Source organism: Zootoca vivipara, chromosome 10, assembly GCF_963506605.1.
Source record: "Zootoca vivipara chromosome 10, rZooViv1.1, whole genome shotgun sequence".
NCBI lineage: Eukaryota > Metazoa > Chordata > Lepidosauria > Squamata > Lacertidae > Zootoca > Zootoca vivipara.
In genome coordinates, this window is record NC_083285.1 from 59,242,424 (window position 1) to 59,259,297 (window position 16,874).

The 16,874-nt window shown below is 42.7% G+C and overlaps 1 protein-coding gene across 4 annotated transcripts in view; it reads left to right on the plus strand.

Moving 5' to 3' along the window:
* Positions 1 to 278: 278 nt before the first annotated feature.
* The window catches only part of AEBP2 (AE binding protein 2), a 35,368-nt gene continuing 18,772 nt past the window's right edge, over positions 279 to 16,874 (plus strand). For 2 of the 4 annotated variants that reach the window (XM_060279151.1, XM_060279152.1), the window contains exons 1-2: positions 283 to 1,177; positions 13,478 to 13,685. In XM_060279151.1, coding sequence (XP_060135134.1) covers positions 471 to 1,177; positions 13,478 to 13,685 — 915 coding nt within the window. In that variant the 5' untranslated portion in view covers positions 283 to 470. Of the gene's footprint in view, positions 1,178 to 13,477; positions 13,686 to 16,874 lie in introns of all 4 variants that reach the window. The other 2 variants (XM_060279150.1, XM_035127870.2) reach the window with 2 other exon arrangements.

Here is a 16,874-nt window from a genome sequence, read left to right on the forward strand (position 1 = left end):
GATACCCATACAGTACCCAACTTCACGGGATTAAAAGGGAGGAATTTGAACCCGGCTCCCTGCGCAGCCTCACTCTGAAGAGAGGCACCAGCACGGGCTCGCTCCTCCCCCCTGGTTCCATCTCAGCCAATCCCTTCGCCCGGCAACCCCTCCTCCTCCCGCCCACCCTGTCCTCCTGCGGTTGCGTCCTCGGAGCCCGCTTCGCGCTTTTGTCCGCAGGCGGCTGCCGTAGCGAGCGGCGCGCGCGCGTGCCTGGCGCCGCCACCATCACCGCAGCGGAAGCTCCTCCCACTTCCCTTCCTCCTCCTCCTCCTCCTCCCTCCCCTCGCCCGCGGCGGCATCTGGCCGGTGAGTCGGTCCGTCAGTCCCGTCAGTGAGCGAGCGAGCGAGCGAGCGAGCGAGCGTCCGTCTGTCTGCGTAGGCGCGAGAGGAGAAAGAGAGCCGAACGACGCTGAGACTCCCGACGCGCCATGGCGGCCGAGCTGAGCGACATGGCGGAGCCTCCCCCGCTGGGGGTGCCGCCGCCTCCTCCCTCCTCATCGAGCGCTGAGGAGGCCGAGAGCGAAGCCTCCCCTTCGTCCTTTTTCCCCGCGGCGGTCGAGATGGAGGCCGAGCCTTCACCGCCGCCGTTGCTGCTGCTGCTGCCTCCGCCTCAGCCCCTCCTGAGCGGCGGCGAAGGCACGGAGAGCATGTCGGAGCCGAGCCCTCAGAGCGCCAGCCAGGCGGGCGACGGCGACGACGAGGACGAGGATGACGACGACGACGAGGCCGGCAGCAGCGCCGGGTCCTCGTCCTCCAGCGGCTGCTGCAGCGACGAGATCCGCTCCCTCAGCCCCGCAGGCAGCGAGGCCTACGCCAAGGGCGGCCTGGGAGAAGGAGGAGTCGGAGGGAGCGGGGGCAGCGGCGGCGGCGACGGGCCCGGGAGCAGCGGAGGAGGCGGAGGCCCGGCAGCGGCGGGAACAGCGGCGGCGGGAGGCGAAGGCCCGAGCGGCGGGGGAAGCGGCGGCATGTGCAGCAGCAGCTCCAGCGCGGGCGGAGGAGACGAGGGTTACAGCACCGGGAGCGGAGGAAGGAGCGGCGGCAGCAGCACCTGCAGCACCTCGTCGGCAGGCCGGAGGGGCAGCCTCGAGATCTCCTCGGACGGGGAGCCGCTCAGCCGCATGGACTCCGAAGACAGGTCGGTTGGGGGGGGTGCGCTCGTTCTTCTTCCCTCTCTCAAGTTTAGGGGCCCCCGGGGTGCAACTTATCACAGTGGAGTGGGGACTCGTGATAAAGGCGGGCGCAGGGTGTTGGGGTGTGCCCCAGTCCCTAGAAATGTTAAATTTTTAAGCCTTTAAAGATCAGCACGCACTCTCTCTCAAAAGCGGATTACGCCCCCGGCCCAACGCCAACCCTCAGCATCTTTTCGCTTCCACCCCACCCCGCTCTATTTTTTGCGATGCCCCCTTCCAATCTGCACTGTCTCCCATCTTTGTTCCAGGTTCAAAAGTTCCAGAAGTTAAGCTGCTGCTGCCTCACTTGGCAGGACTTGCCCTTAGCCTGAGCATGGCCCCTCCATCTTGGACAGGGAGGGGGCTTCTCACCCCCCCCTCTCTTTTTCTTCCTGGGCATGTACAGCAGTGTTGACCAAACTTGGGTCTCCAGCTGTTTTTGGACTACAGTTCCCATCATCCCTGACCACTACCCCTGCTTGCTAGGCATGATGAGAGTTGTAGTCCAAAAACAGCTGGAGACCCAAGTTTGGGAAACACTGATGTAGATTAATTCCTGCAAAAGAATTGCTACTTGCTGACCCAGGTGTGTTGTGTCAAAAGTATTAAAAGGTTTCATGTGTGCCCATAGGAAGGTAGAACCAACAAGTCTCCATCCACCCTAAAACGCCTCTTCTTGTTCTTCCAGGGCAACTGGGCCTTTATGTATTGCATATCCTTATCTGTCAGTGAGAGGAACTTTATTTGGTTTTTCTGTTTGTTGGAATGGTTGTGGCTTGTTACTACAGAAATCCTCCTTTTCCCCATCTGGCTAGAAGCCAGGCCCCATACAATCCATTGCTGGTTTGGGAGGAGTTGGTTTTTAGAGAGCCTTAGATGCTCATCGTCTTATATTTTATTTCCCCTCTTTCTTTTTTTTAGCTCCTTCCTTTTTTACCACACCCTGTTCTAGCAAACATGGCTGTCTTAGCTTTGGAGCTTTTTATGTTTTTTACACTCCTCTCTAAAATCCTCCTCAAAAGGCATCTTAGCTTGGGAAGTGGGGAATGGTTTGCACTGGTTCCTCTTCTCCTTTACTCACCCTTTAAGGGAGCAGCAAATACCTAATTGTGCGTATCAGCCGTGTAACTAACAAGCATATCTTGTAAAATTTACTAACACAAGTGGGTTTATGCAGCTTATGAAAACCCAGTTGTGCTTCTGAACAAAAGGGTATGTGTATAATGCTTATATTGGCACAACAAGCTTCTGCATGACCAATGGTTCTTACGGTAGTTGTGTTCTCACAAGCGTATGCAGCAGATATTAACAATCTGCTGGGGTTCTGGGCATTTCTTAGTAGGTATGTTGTTTTTTTATGATACTTGTCTATTAGTATATAGTATGACATGATTAAAAATAAATTGTTAAACTAGTCGTAGTGACTATACTATTTTAGCTTGCACCTGTATTTTATTTAGTCACCCTATTAAATGAATAATAACTGATGGCAGATAGGTTTCATGCAAACATGCAAGTTGCAGTGTTGAGCCACTATTTAAATTCTTAAGGCTAGTTCAGTTCCTAGGAGACAGTTGCTGACTAGAAGAAAACTTGAAGCTTATTAGATGCAAAATAGAAAGTTTGCATTTTAAAAAAAATAGTCCTGAAATATTAAAGTTCCTTTAAAAAAAGTTACTTGGCCCAAGTCCCTGCAAGCCAGAATTTGCTAGCATAGACTCCATTTATCACATATAAAATAACATTGAATTGTTGAGTTAAGGAGTAATTTGTTATGAGATACTAAAGCTTATCTTAAATAATGCTGAAAACGTATAATGCCATTATCATTTTTTAAAATTTTTCCCTGTTTCCCCAATCAATTAGTACATAGAAATTAAGTTAACAATGTCTTCTGTGAGTACAGGGATAGGTGCTTTGGCTCATCACTGGGTGTGCCTGCAGCAGGAGCCCCCCCCCTTTTTTGTTGAGCTGCATGGAGGTGGGGACATGCAAATCCTTTGGGGAAGTTGAAATGTAAGCAAATTTGCCTTTTAATACTTTGACAATATAAAATGCAAACTTACTTAGATCATAGCTATGTACTTAACTCTTTTTCAGTATTTATGAACTTTGCAGAGGAATCCTATTCATATTTACTCAGAAGTAGAGCCCACTCTAGTAGAGCCCACTCTATTTAATGGTGGATATACCCCCTTGATTAGCTTGCATAGGACTGCTGCTTCTAAGGTTTCAATGGCATTGGTTTGTAAATTCCAAATTGTGGATATACCCAATAGTAGAGAGAAAGAGCACTACAAACTGCTGTCTAAGAACACACATCTTACTTCTTGCTGTTTTGCACATTTCTTTATGCACTTGAGATGTATATTTTTAGGACCTACCTTATTTCTGTGATGCAGGTTGCTTCAAACCATTTTCCACACTATGTTTCAATTGTTGTAACCCACCCTGGAACCCTAGGGTGAAGGATGGGTAATAAAATATACTGTAGTACCGTAGTAATACATAGAACACATTTTGAACAAGTAAAACTGTCGTAAAAGCATTTTGCCATTCAAAAGGAAAAGTATTTAATATTTCCCCCCAAATTTCCAGTTTTACCATTTGAAAAAAACTGAAAGAAAGAAAAAGCCCTCGGGGACGGGGCAGGGATGATGGTGGTGATGGTGATTTATTAAATTTATATACACACCCTTCATCTGAAGATCTCAGGGCAGTTCACAAGATGGTTCCCCCTCCCTTGATTTTTTTCCACCTTCACATTTCTGTAAGTCAGAAATCTTTTAAAATTTACTCTTCTCTACTACAGATCTCTCTGATGGAAAATATAATGCCTGATGTGCCCCTTGGTCTAAATAAAAGAGTGGACGGTAGCAGCCCTTTGGGGCATTGTTGACTTACTGCTCAATACTGCATTTGGGAACACTTGTCTCTTCTTGCCACGTTTGTGGTAGCTCAGGACGGCTGAGGCACTGCACCTGGCCAGTGACAGTAGTGGAGGCCATTTCCAGTATTTTCCAGGAATGGTGTTGCTGAAAGCAGAAGAGCATGTCCTATTCTGTTAGCATTAATCATAGCGGGATTTAAATACAGAGCTGTAATATTGATCCCAAATACTAAAAAATTGAGCCAAGTTAAATTCCATCATTATTTTTTCTAACTATTTTCATTTCGGCTAATGTTCTGATTATAAATGTTGCATTCTTCCCTGGGTGATATGGAGTCAGTAGTTGCCTTTGGCCATTTTTAATGCTGCATTTATCTAATCCGTTTTAAGGTAAATTTTTGTTTATAAGAAGCAGCTACTAAGTGGGCACTAAAATCTGCTAAAACAGCTTGCTTGTTTAATGTGCTTTAAACACACATTTATGACTTCATAAAAGCCCCATAAGGCAACAAATCATGAATGTTCAGCAGATTAAATATGCTTGGTGTACTCATCCACATCATTTGACGTTCCTCATATCCCGGTGCATTTATACATGAGCCATTTTTGATGCAGTTGACAGCTAGGTGGGTTTTGCTTTATAACTGTGCAGAATCCAACATCAAAACAGACAACCAAGATTAATGGTCTTCTTCAAATATGATGCATTTAAAGGTGCTAACACTTGATGTTTATATTTGTGTCAGCTCTACTGGGATTCAGCAGCTCATCTTTATCCTGCACATATTCCAATCTTCGTTGAAAGTTAAAAAACTCCATGTGCTGGTCCATCTGTTTTTTCTCAGTTGTCTTTAACTTCTTAAAGTTTTCATTATGTTTTACAGTATGACAGTTGTACAGTCTATTCGACTTCTGAAAATGTTCAACAACCAAGGCACGGCTTCCGATTGACTGCAGGAGCTTCCTGCAGTCAATCGGAAGCCGCATCAGACTTTTGGGTTCCAAAGAACGGTCACAAACCAGAGCGCTCACTTGCAGGTTTGAGGCTTTCAGGAGCCAAAAACGTTCAAGTTGCAAGGCATTCGAGATCCAAGGTACTACTGTACAACGGTTACAGACTAGCATATGGAGATGGCTGTAAAAATGAAGGCTTCTTGGTGTGTTCTATGTATTCTTCAAGTGCGTGTACATCCATGTGCTTTTAAAAAATCATTAAACTTTTTTCAAACTATAAATTAAAAACAACAAACCCAGATGCAGAGGGTAAGTTTTTAATGTAAGTAGCTTACACACATGCCTTCTGAACTTCACTTGCTCTTCATTAATAATCTAATTTACACTTCTAGATCTTTATGAAAGTTAACTTTATTATAGACATTGAAAGCTCTGATGTGTGGCAGCTTGGTGTCTCAGTATTTCAGATAAAAGTGGTATACATGGCTCTGAATATTGTAGCCTTTATATGTGCCACAATCCATCAAAAACAGCTTACTAAGTTTGGGGGGGGCGAACTTAGGTTATGCTGCAGTATAGCATGGAGTTCCCTGAAGCAGTTCAGACTGCTTGAATAAGAATGAGAATCATTGGTTTGTATTCTCTGAACTAATCTTCCCTGTAGGCCCACTTTACCTCTGGGCCTCCCTGAAACTTTTTGGTTTGAGCTGAATGTTTTCCTGTAAGTGAACTGGTCCCAAATACAAAAACATAACTTGGCACAACTGATCCCGAAATGATTGAGTTATAATCATTTGCAGAGCCTACTGTACTGTCATTTCTCTGTAGTTAAAATGGCATAGAATCCTTATCCATTGTATCTTCACAGTAATAAATGGCAATCGTTGCCCCAGTGATTCATGGAAGAACTGGGAATGGATTTATTCTCATTCAAGGGCCTCTAGAGATGCTGCTGTTGCTCTCAGACCTTGTATGTAGCAAGAGTGGTCAAATGTTCACATTCTCCCTTAGAAAAGATGTTGACTACATGAGTGGTGTCACATTTATTTTAAATAACTGTTCTGATGCTACTGAGTGAGGGAGTTCGGGAATCTACCAGTTGGGGACCAGTGCTAGTCATGCAGCAAAAACTTAGTTACATGTAGGTAGCCATGTTGGTCTGACGTAGTCAAAACAAAATAAAAAATTCCTTCCAGTAGCACCTTAGAGACCAACTAAGTTTGTCATTGATATGAGCTTTCGTGTGCATGCACGAATCTGAAGTGTATCTGAAGTGCATGTGTATCTGAAGAAGTGTGCATGCACACGAAAGCTCATACCAATTTTTATTATTATCAAAAACTTACTTATTCTTAACAGTGAACAATGAATAAATTGCCTTTAAATATCAGGAATATAGATAATGAAGCAAGATACTTATATACCGTACTTTTCCGTCTATTAGACGAGATATATATATATATATATCCCTCGTCTAATAGAAGTATATATATATATACATACTTCCATTATTAGTGTCTGCTTTAGTTTTCAGTGAACGAATTGTCCATTTGAAGAATTGGAACCTTAATTCATTTGATTAGCTAAGAGGAGCTAAGTATATACAGGAGCATAAAATAGATTACAGACTAGAAGAACCTTTTCACAGTGGTGTTCATTACCACATGATAATGAATGATTAGAATCATAGAATTTTAGAGTTGGAAGGGACCACGAGGGTCATCTAGTCCAAACCCCTACAATGCAGGAATCTTTTGCCCAAGGTTGGGTTTGAACCCTTGACCCTGAGATCGAGTCTTATGATCTGCAAAACTGAGCTATCTGAGGATATGTAACAGCAATATGAGGGAAATTTGAGAGTACTGAGGTGTACACATTTGTGATGAATATGTCTATGCATATGACAAGATGGGGAAAGGTTTTGGGGCTTTTTGGATGACACATGTGAAATGTACTTAGATGTAAGAATCATAGAACTGTAGAATTGTCTATTGAGTCAAACCCTCTGCAATGCAGGAATCTTTCACCTAGCATGGGGCTCAAACCCACAAACCTGAGATTAGGAGTTTCATGCTCTACCAGCTAAGAAGTAATGTTCATCCTGTTTGAATCTACATTTGAGTGCTTGAGCAGAGTGACATGAATGTAAGCTGCTGTCTTACCAGACCTTAACCCTTTTGGCTAATTGGTTTAGAGACCATGGAGTGCAAAGAAGCTCTGGCACCATCAGCTTGCAGCAATCTGATGTCTTCAACAGAGGCTGCTATCTCCTCATACCTTGTTCCTTTCTCAATAACATTTACATTTAACTTCACACTGTAAAAGCATCAGTATGGACACACAGTTTCTGGAAAAGACCAGTGTGAAGTGAATTAAACTTGTGCTACTCCTATGAATTATGTGGCATGTATAGGAGAGGACAGAATGTTTTCTATAATTTTGCACTCTGCTTTGGAGAAGGGTAAAGTGGTAAAGTGGTTGGAGTTCTTGCTGTTTCTCCAGTTCCTAAGAGCAAAGGGAGAACTGAAGGGAGAGCAGTGGTTGTCACTGGTCATGAATACGTCGACCAATTCCAGCGGGCAAAATATATCTATTTTTATCTTTATAAACTATAACGACATGCGAGACAGTGATCCAAGGTAATCATACTGTTTTGGTTTGGTCTTCAGTTTTTTAACTTAATGTTTGTATACAATCTACGGAACAGGGGCCATACACATATGTAACCCCTGCTATGTGACCCCTGTTCCGCAGATTGTATACAAACATTAAGTTAAAAAACTGAAGAAGACCAAACCGAAACAGTATGATTACCTTGGATCACTGTCTCGCATGTCGTTACAGTTTATAAAGATAAAAATAGATATATTTCGCCCGTTGGAATTGGTCAATGTGTTGCCTCTTTTTTTTTGGTATTTTGACTCAAGTCTGCAACACGGGTTGTTTCATTAGCATTGACTGGTCATGAATAAGCAAAATCCAAATTCATAGAGGCCTGCAAATGCTGCCAACAGTGTGGAGATGGTGGGAGGACAAATTCTCTGCTTCCCTTCAAAGGGAACATTCAAAGGAACGCAGAGAGGATTGGCTGTTTCCAGTGGAGGAGATAACTTTCTTCATTGGTGTACAAGTCAAGCTCCAACATTTTCTTAACTCACTATCTGATTCTGTACATTATACCAGAAAATACAAGTGGAGGGCTGAGATTCAACTCTATATATACCTGAGCCAGAGGTTAGTGATTTTTCTTGCTTCTCACTAGAAGAGGACACAGATGAATGATTTCTATTACCACTTCCTCCTTGTCACTTCATCAGATCTGTTTATTCCTTCCTCAACCTTTTTTTGGTAAAGAGCTGTTACTTTCTAGGGTGCTTGTATGTTGCAGTAGCTCATAAATCTTAAGAAAATTAACTTCTTAATTCTACTTGCATCGCCATGGACCAAGCTAATATGGCCATAGTTATCCATGCTCAAGTAACCTTCAAACTGGACCATGGAAATGTATTTTATGCTGTAATGCTGTTTTCAAACAATGCTTGGAAACTTCACTCAGTACAAAACCCAGCTGGGACTGGCTAATAGGATCTCTAATCTATACCCTGTCCTTGAACAGCTATCTTGAACTATAGTGGTACCTCAGGTTAAGTACTTAATTGGTTCCGGAAGTCCGAACTTAACCTGGAGCATACTTAACCTGAAGCGAACTTTCCCATTGAAAGTAATGGAAAGTGGATTAATCCGTTCCAGACAGGTCCGCGGAGTACTGTACTTAACTTGAAAGTACTCAACCTGAAGCGTACTTAACCCGAGGTATGCCTGTATTTGTCTGTTTCTGGGAACAGCTGAAACCAGAAATTTGGTGCTCACCTCTGAAGTCTTAAATGGTTTGTGCCCTACACATCTATTGTGCTGCCTCCTTCCACATGAACCTGCACAGGTCGTGAAAGGCATTAATCTGAGACCCACATATCTTCTGAAGTTTTTTTAGGTTGACTGGAGTTTGGTGATGATCCTGGTTGTACTGTTGATTTCCTCCATTTGTTTTCTTATATTAGGTTGAGTTTAATTGTATGCATTAATTGTATGCAAGAACTGCAGAGAGGGTAATTGATGTTAGTTTGCCTCCAATAGAGACACTTTATGCCACTTGGGTCAGGAAGAGAGCAGAGAGAATGGCTGTAGACCCTTCACACCCTCGTCATCATCTGTTTGATTTACTCCCATCCGGATGTCGGTACAGGACTCTATATACAAAAACGTCTAGGCACAGGAATAGCTTTTTCCCTTGTGCCATCAAATGGTTGAATCTGTAGTTGTGGGCGGAAGGGAGGCCAGTTGGTGGTATGGGGTTTTTTCGCTGTGCTGTTGTATTGTGAGGGGAATAGTGTTTGTATGATGTATGTTTCTTCTTTTCATTGCAATGTAGTCGAAGCAAAATTCCTAGTATGGTTGATACTTGGCCAATAAATTATTCTATTCTATTCTATTCTATTCTATTATCTATGAGTTTTGTTTACTGCCTTGGAAGTCTTAAAACTGAAGGATTGCAAACAAGTTTGTCAATTGCTGTTTGGAGAGCTTTACTTAAAATGTAGTTAAATCTTAAAGTGGGACCAAATGGGCATGGAATCCTGGAGTTAGATCTTATGCAGCTCCAAAACAGTTGTTTCTTTTTCTTTCCTCCCTAATAACTTATTTGTGGTGTGCATTTGACCACTCCCTTGACATTTCATCTGTTTGTCATTTAAGCCCTGGACACCAGAAGACACTACCAGTCTTAGCTCAGATTAGTGGGGAACTTAACCTGAGCTGTGCCCTGTCTTTGAGGGGCTCTGTCTGAGCAGTGACTAATGTCTAGGACTTGAGATTTTTTTGGGGGGGGGGGAGTAACATAGTGTCCTACGTGTTGTTGTTCATTGCCTTCCACATATGTTCCAAGGCATTGTATGGTATCTGATAAAAACAGTAACTAATCAGCACAAATAAACAAAACCAAAATGAATTTCAAACAATACAAAATGGACACATGTGCCAGAGATGAATTAATCCAGTTGGGCAAGCTTGTCAGAACAAACATGTCTTCAGTTGTTTTTTGAAAATGCAGATAATTGCCCCAGTAGGAATGCTGTTCTACAGAATGGGGCATCTCCGCTGAAAACCGTACTTCAGGTTTCCATAGAAGGACTACATCTTTGGAACTTGAATGAGCGTACTTTCAGCTGGGTATGCAAAAGATACGACAATCATTCAAATAAGCTGTTCCCAAGCTGTATAGGGCTGTACAGTATATATTAGTATCAAAACTTTGAACTTGGCCTGGTAGCAAATTGACAACCAGTGCAAATTTCTAAGACTCTAGATCCTTTTCATGGGTAGAACTGGCAAACCAAGTGTCCCCATCTTATATTAGTGCAGCTGGTTCTTCCTGCCTAAGTGTAGAACCTGACATTTGTCCCTATTGAAATTCATTTGTTTGTTTGGGCTCAGTTCTCCAATCTGTTAAGGTCTCCTTAAATCCTGATTCTGTCTTCTATGGCATTAGCTATCCCTCCCAGTTTGGTGTCATCTGCAGATTTGATAAGCATTCCCTTAGTTCAAGCATGGCCAAACTTGGCCCTCCAGCTGTTTTGGGATTACAACTCCCATCATCTCTAGCTAACAGGATCAGCGATATGATATTCTGTATTGCTGGCTTTTGCTGTAATTAAAAAAAAATTGAATTGAATTGACAGGACCAGCAGTCAGGGATGATAGGAATTGTAGTCCCAAAACAGCTGGAGGGCCAAGTTTGGTCATGCCTGCCTAAGTAATTTATAAAGACAAACTAGCAATGGGCTCAGGACAGAACCCTGTGGCACCCCACTTGTTACTTTTTTCCAGGAGAATGCAGAACCAGCTACAAATCCACCTGAATCTTAGCAGACATCAATAGTGTAATACAAAAAAAGTCTATACTTTTGTCAGCATTACGGTGATTGGGGGTGGGTGATAGATCAGAAGCAGAGGTCTGTATGCTCCCCCTTGACCCCATTGGAGCATGTACAGAACTGGGCTAAGGGAGAGCTTCATTGAGTACCATATGATTCTTAGCATTTGCAGATATTTTGTGAATCCCAAAATCTACATCAGCTTTGACTTAGGTTAGTGCAGTTCTGTGTTGGCTCCCCCTAACCAGCCAAGATACACTTTGGTTGCAAATAGTTGTGTGTGCGCCTAATGGAAGGTTTGCATCTCAGGAATACTGTTCTATGACCAGATCCAGCCTGTATGTTGACCTCCAGGGCCATCTGTTAGATCTGAAGTGTGCCTTAGGGAAAGCTGCCCTGGTCAAACACTTTAGGAAGGAAAGTTTAAAGGCAGAGCACGAAAATACTTTCAGGTTGTTTAGGTTTTTTGTATTTATCTGGCATTGTTTTGCAATGTTTTGTCTAAGCAGCCGTCATAGCAATTATTTGATGAACACTACAATGAATATTTTTGTATTTGTTTTTGACTGACCTAGCCATTACAATTTTAACAAATGCAGTACAGAAGATTTTTAGATGGCAGGCCTTTTCATTACATTTGCCAAAAGGGATTGCTTGTAATAGTGATGAAATCTCATCCCTTGAAGGAATGAACTGCAGATCTTGAGTGCAGTGTGTTTCTTTCCTTTAATAGAATAAAATACAGTAGATGTAGCAATACTGTTTCTTATTTATTATGTGTTCAAAATAAAGCAAAGTGTTGTGGGACATAAAGCATAAAAGCAACAATCAACAAGCTTTTACAGTCTTGCATGAGGAAAAGGGGGGGGGGGGGAGAGAGAGAGAATGCACAAGGAGGCCTCTGCAGTGCAGTCGTGTTTCTTTGTACTTCGAAGTAAGCTCCATGGTGATAGTAGTGTTTACTCTCTGTTAAGTGTTTCTGCAATTGTAGTCTAGCCTAAGTTAAAATAATACTATTTCTGAAGTGCCTGGAATGGCATTTGGTTGCTTGGAGATACCTGTTGATGCAGCCTAGAATAGCATTAGTCCCACCCCCCGCCCCCCGCCGCTGCATCAACTGTTGACTCATGCTAAAAGCTACTGAAAACTCCTAGATCCATTTCACATGTAGTACTGGCAGTCTAGGTGTCCCCCATCTTATATTTCTGCAGCTAGTTCGTAGAACTTTACATTTGTCTCTAGTGAAATTCATTTTGTTAATTGGGGACCAGTTCTCCAATCTGCTAAGGTCATTTTGAATCCCCATTCTGTCTTCAGCGGCATTAGCTATCTCTCCCAGTTAGGTGTCACCGGCAAATTTGACAAGGTTCCCCTCAATACCTCCATCCAAGTCATTTATAAAGATGTTGAACAAAAATAGGCACGGGACAGAACCCTGCAGCACTCCACTTTTTACTTATTTCCCAGATGACAATGAACTGTTAGCAAGCACTCTTTGGGTTCAGTCAGTCAACCAGCTACAAATCCACCTACCGGTAACAGTTATCTCGTCCAGTCCACATTTTACTAACTTCTTAGAAGAATATCATTGGAGAATTTGTCAAAGCCTTACTGAAATCAAGATACGCTAAGGCCACAGCATTCCCTTGATTCGCCAAGCTTGTAACTAAAATAAATTTGAGATTTGTTTGGCTTGACTTCTTTTTCAGAAACCCATGCGGAGTGGTGACCATTTTAGGCATGTTCAAATGATGTGTGATCACTGGCATGTGGGTCCTTTTGGACGCGGAAGAGGGAACAAAGGAGGAGGGGGTGGGGTGGGGTGGAGCAGAACAGAAATGTGCCCCACCAACATGCACAGGGAGCAGGAATTGAACCCCTACACAAAATGGCCATTGCTTGAAATCACAGTCATTCTTTTCTATGTGCTCAAAGACTGAGCCAATGTGCAGTTGTTTACATATTTCCAGAAATGGCTGTGATGTATATTATGTGTACATTAGTTTTGTAAAGAATCCTAACAGTTTTTAGTAGCCTGTTGGAGACTGGCAGAGAAAGGGCAAAAGTTCATTTTCTGTGTTCAGAGGAGGGCTCCCTTCCGCTGGCAGCCCATTTTGTTTCTATGCTGGGCACAGTGGAGGGGCACACTACTCCATCCTTTCTCTGCCAACCAACTCACCCACCTTCCTGCATGGAGTTCCTTTGTTACACTCCTGGTCTGTGTGGAGCAAAACAAGCCATGATCATGGGTTTGCATGTAATGACAAGCCAAGGCTTGTGGTTTGCTAACTCCTGGCATGGAGCCAGGGAGTAGTGAAGTAATGGCCTATATTTAGACAGAACCAACAGTTGCCTCATTTATTTGCATATTGAGATTTGTTAATTTGCATGCTGGGATTTAGAGTGTTGCCATTTATGTTGAAATATAAATTTGCTTGAAAACATGAGAAAGTTCATAATTAACTCATTTTTCTCCACCCCCCTTCCTGTAGCATCAGCAGTACCATAATGGATGTAGACAGCACAATTTCCAGTGGACGCTCAACTCCAGTTATGATGGGTGGACAAGGAGTTACAGCTTCATCAGCAAAAAGTATTGGTTATAACTGCTGTTGGGACGAGTGCCATTCTTGCTTCAACTCAAGCCCAGATCTGGCAGACCACATTCGCTCTATACATGTAGATGGCCAGCGAGGAGGGGTTGGTTTACTTTTTCATTGCTCTTCCATGATATTTTTACTGTGTGCATTGAGAGTTAATAACAGCTGCTGCTAAATAAAATGCCAATTGTTTTTGGAAGCCACCTGGTCCTCTAGTGACAATGCTGGATCCAGGAGCACCCTCAGACAACAGACCTCTTCCTTCAGAGGGAGTGCCATTTTGTCTAGAGCAGGCTGATTTCCCAATTCCTGGAAATGCCAGCCGTCCATCAGCATTGCCTCCATCTTATTCAGCTTGCTGTCTTTTGGGGGGGGATTTTTCTCACTTCCACTTTGGTGTGTGGAAAGTAAGAAACACTTGGAGAAATGCCTGCTGTTTCTTGCTACCTCCACACCACTGAATGAGAGAATTGGGGGGAGGGATATAAACTGGCACTTGTCACAAGCAAGATTTGTAGATGTCTGAAGTTAAGAGATGAGTTATCTAATTTGGAATTTTGCAGCTTGATAAAGAGAAGGCAGAGAGCAGTGTCTAGGACTGATTCTCTTTCAAGTTAGTCTGTGTTCCTTATTGTAGCTTTTCTTCTTTTGCATCAGCAATTTAGATTTTGGTTTCATAACTTGGAGTTTGGAGACAAGAGGCAACCTGTTTTTAACATAGCATATACACAGTGGTACCTTGGTTTACGAACTTAATCCATTCCGGAAGTCCGTTCTTAGATCTAAGCTTTCTTAAAACAAAGCGTACTTTCCCATAGCAGCGGGGGACTCAATTTGCAAATGGAACACACTCAACAGGAAGCGAAACATGTTCTTATTCTAAGGCAAAGTTCACAAACACCTACTTCCAGGTTTTCAGTGTTCTTAATCCAAGTTGTTCATAAACTGAGCTGTTTTTAAACCAAGGTACCACTGTATAGAAGTGGAAGAATAAATGAAAAGCAGAATACTCACATTATTATTTTTTTAAAATAATTTTTATTAGATTTTCCAATTAAACAACATCAAATCACATTGAAATTATTCCCAATTACACTTTATATTACAAATCCAAATTAATTATACAATTCCAATTAAAGGAAAATTCCAATTATGCCTAATTATACTACATTTTTCAGACTCCCCATGCCTCGGATTCCAGAGCTTCCTACTAATCAATACTGCCATTTGCTTTTAATAATTTCCCCCTTGTTATTCAGCCTCTGATGTAAACCTTCACATATTGTCCCAAAATAACACAGTCCTTTCCTAACAGTCTTTGTTGACATCTTTCAATCTTCTCCAAGCCTCTGAGTTGTGTTGCAAGCCGGATTTTGTCAAAATATTTTCTGTCGTTGCGTGGGCTTATTTCTTTAATCTCCCCCTGTTAGCCGGTCCCCTCCAGATCCAGCACAAATCGTGTCCAAATTCTACTCCATAGCTCCTCCGAAAACAGATTTACAGCTTTTCCAGTGAGGGGTTAGCCATGTCAAATCTTATCACTCTTCTAAAAACAAGCAACGGCTTTCCCCCCCGCCACTAGCTGCGCTCTGCTTCGGTGCCATTTTGTGCTTTCTTGATTTCTGACTATGACACAAGTCTTAAATCTTAATTGATCCACAAAAAGTCCCAGCAAGCACCAGCTTTCAGTAGGGAGATTTTTAGTAGATTATCAAAGCATATATAAATTCTCCATTTTTATATTGTTTATATTTCCACGTACACACAGTTTATACTTTCTATTTTCCCGCTGCTCTAGATAGTCCGATATAATCCGTCCAGAGAAGGTGTTTAGTGTAATCTTTAAGAGAAAAGGGGGGGGGGTTCACTTCCCTATCAGGCTTCTCGGTTTCTTCAGATAATCCATCTTCCTTTCTGCGATGTTTCCACCTCTTGTCTCTCAGTGGACGTAAATCAAGTCTTTTTCTCTACTGCTCAGGGCTGGGTCCGCAGACAATGGATTTTTTTTCCCTGAGGCATGCCAAAAACTTTTATCTAATTAAAATTCCAAGTTATGGGACCCGTGCCCGCATTGGGTGGCTTCCATGAGTGCCAACTCCAACAGGTGCTCGGCCCAGCCCCCCACCCCCCTGCAGGGTCCGTAGCATCCCGGGAGGGGTGGGGGAGGCTGCATACTCCCGAAGCAGCCGCCAAAAAACACCACAAAAAACACCACCGTTGAAGCGGAGCAGATGTTATGTCCGCCATTCCCAGCGTGCACGAGCAGAAGCCTCAGAATACTCACATTAAAAAGGGGGAAACAGCTGTCTTCAGAACCTGAATAATTAAAGCATAGAAATCCTTTTCTAGTATAAGGCTGTTGGACTTCAGCTGCACAAATGGCAGGGGTCTCCACACAAACAAAATGCTAGCTATCTGCAGTTTCTGTGATGGAACAAGGAGACTGTTATCAAATAGAGAAGAACGTGTCTTCCTAATTACTCCCCAAGTATCCCACAGTTCTTTGAAATATACTATAGCCCTTTCTCAGGACTGCCTTTAAGAATGTGATGCCATTCTTAGCCAGATCAGCAGTCTTACCTAACTGAAGCTGAATCCTGGTAAGTCTGAGAAGTTGTAGCTTGATGGTTTCTGGGTCTATGAATTGTGTGTACTTGGTGGAGTTCTGCCCCCACCCCAGGATCATCTTATAGCTAGCAAGGTACTGTCTAAATATGGGCATGCAGGTTTGTTCAGTATCCTTCATGGTAACCATCAACAGACATGTGTTTGCTTTATTTAGTTCTGGGATGGCTAATCAGCAGTCTGTATATGGCCTCCCAAAATTAGTCATACACACACAAACACACACACACGTGTGTGAATTTTTGACAATCTCCAAGTCCCCTGCTGTTGATTCTGTGATGCTAAAAGGCTTTTGTGCTCTCTAAGGACTCCCCTCCCCCAGTTTCCTTTTTGAAAAGGAGAGGCACATTCACTTTGATGTGGCCCTGAGAGTCTTGATGCCCTTTGCTCAAAAAAAGGGTGATTATTATTACATACCCTTCATCCTAAGGCTAGCCACCCATGATTTATATTTTTTAAAAGTTGTCCTTAATTCCATGATTTTTCACATAATTGCTAATTGAATTTTAGAGGTAATGACCATCACAAATATTTGCTTCTTCTAATGATGAATATTTAGGATCCTGCTGTTAATTTCTTGGTTTTGATTTTTATATTCTTCCCATTTTTAAGGAGTTCATTCCATTTATCATGATTTAGCCATGTGGCTGACACAAGTATTAAT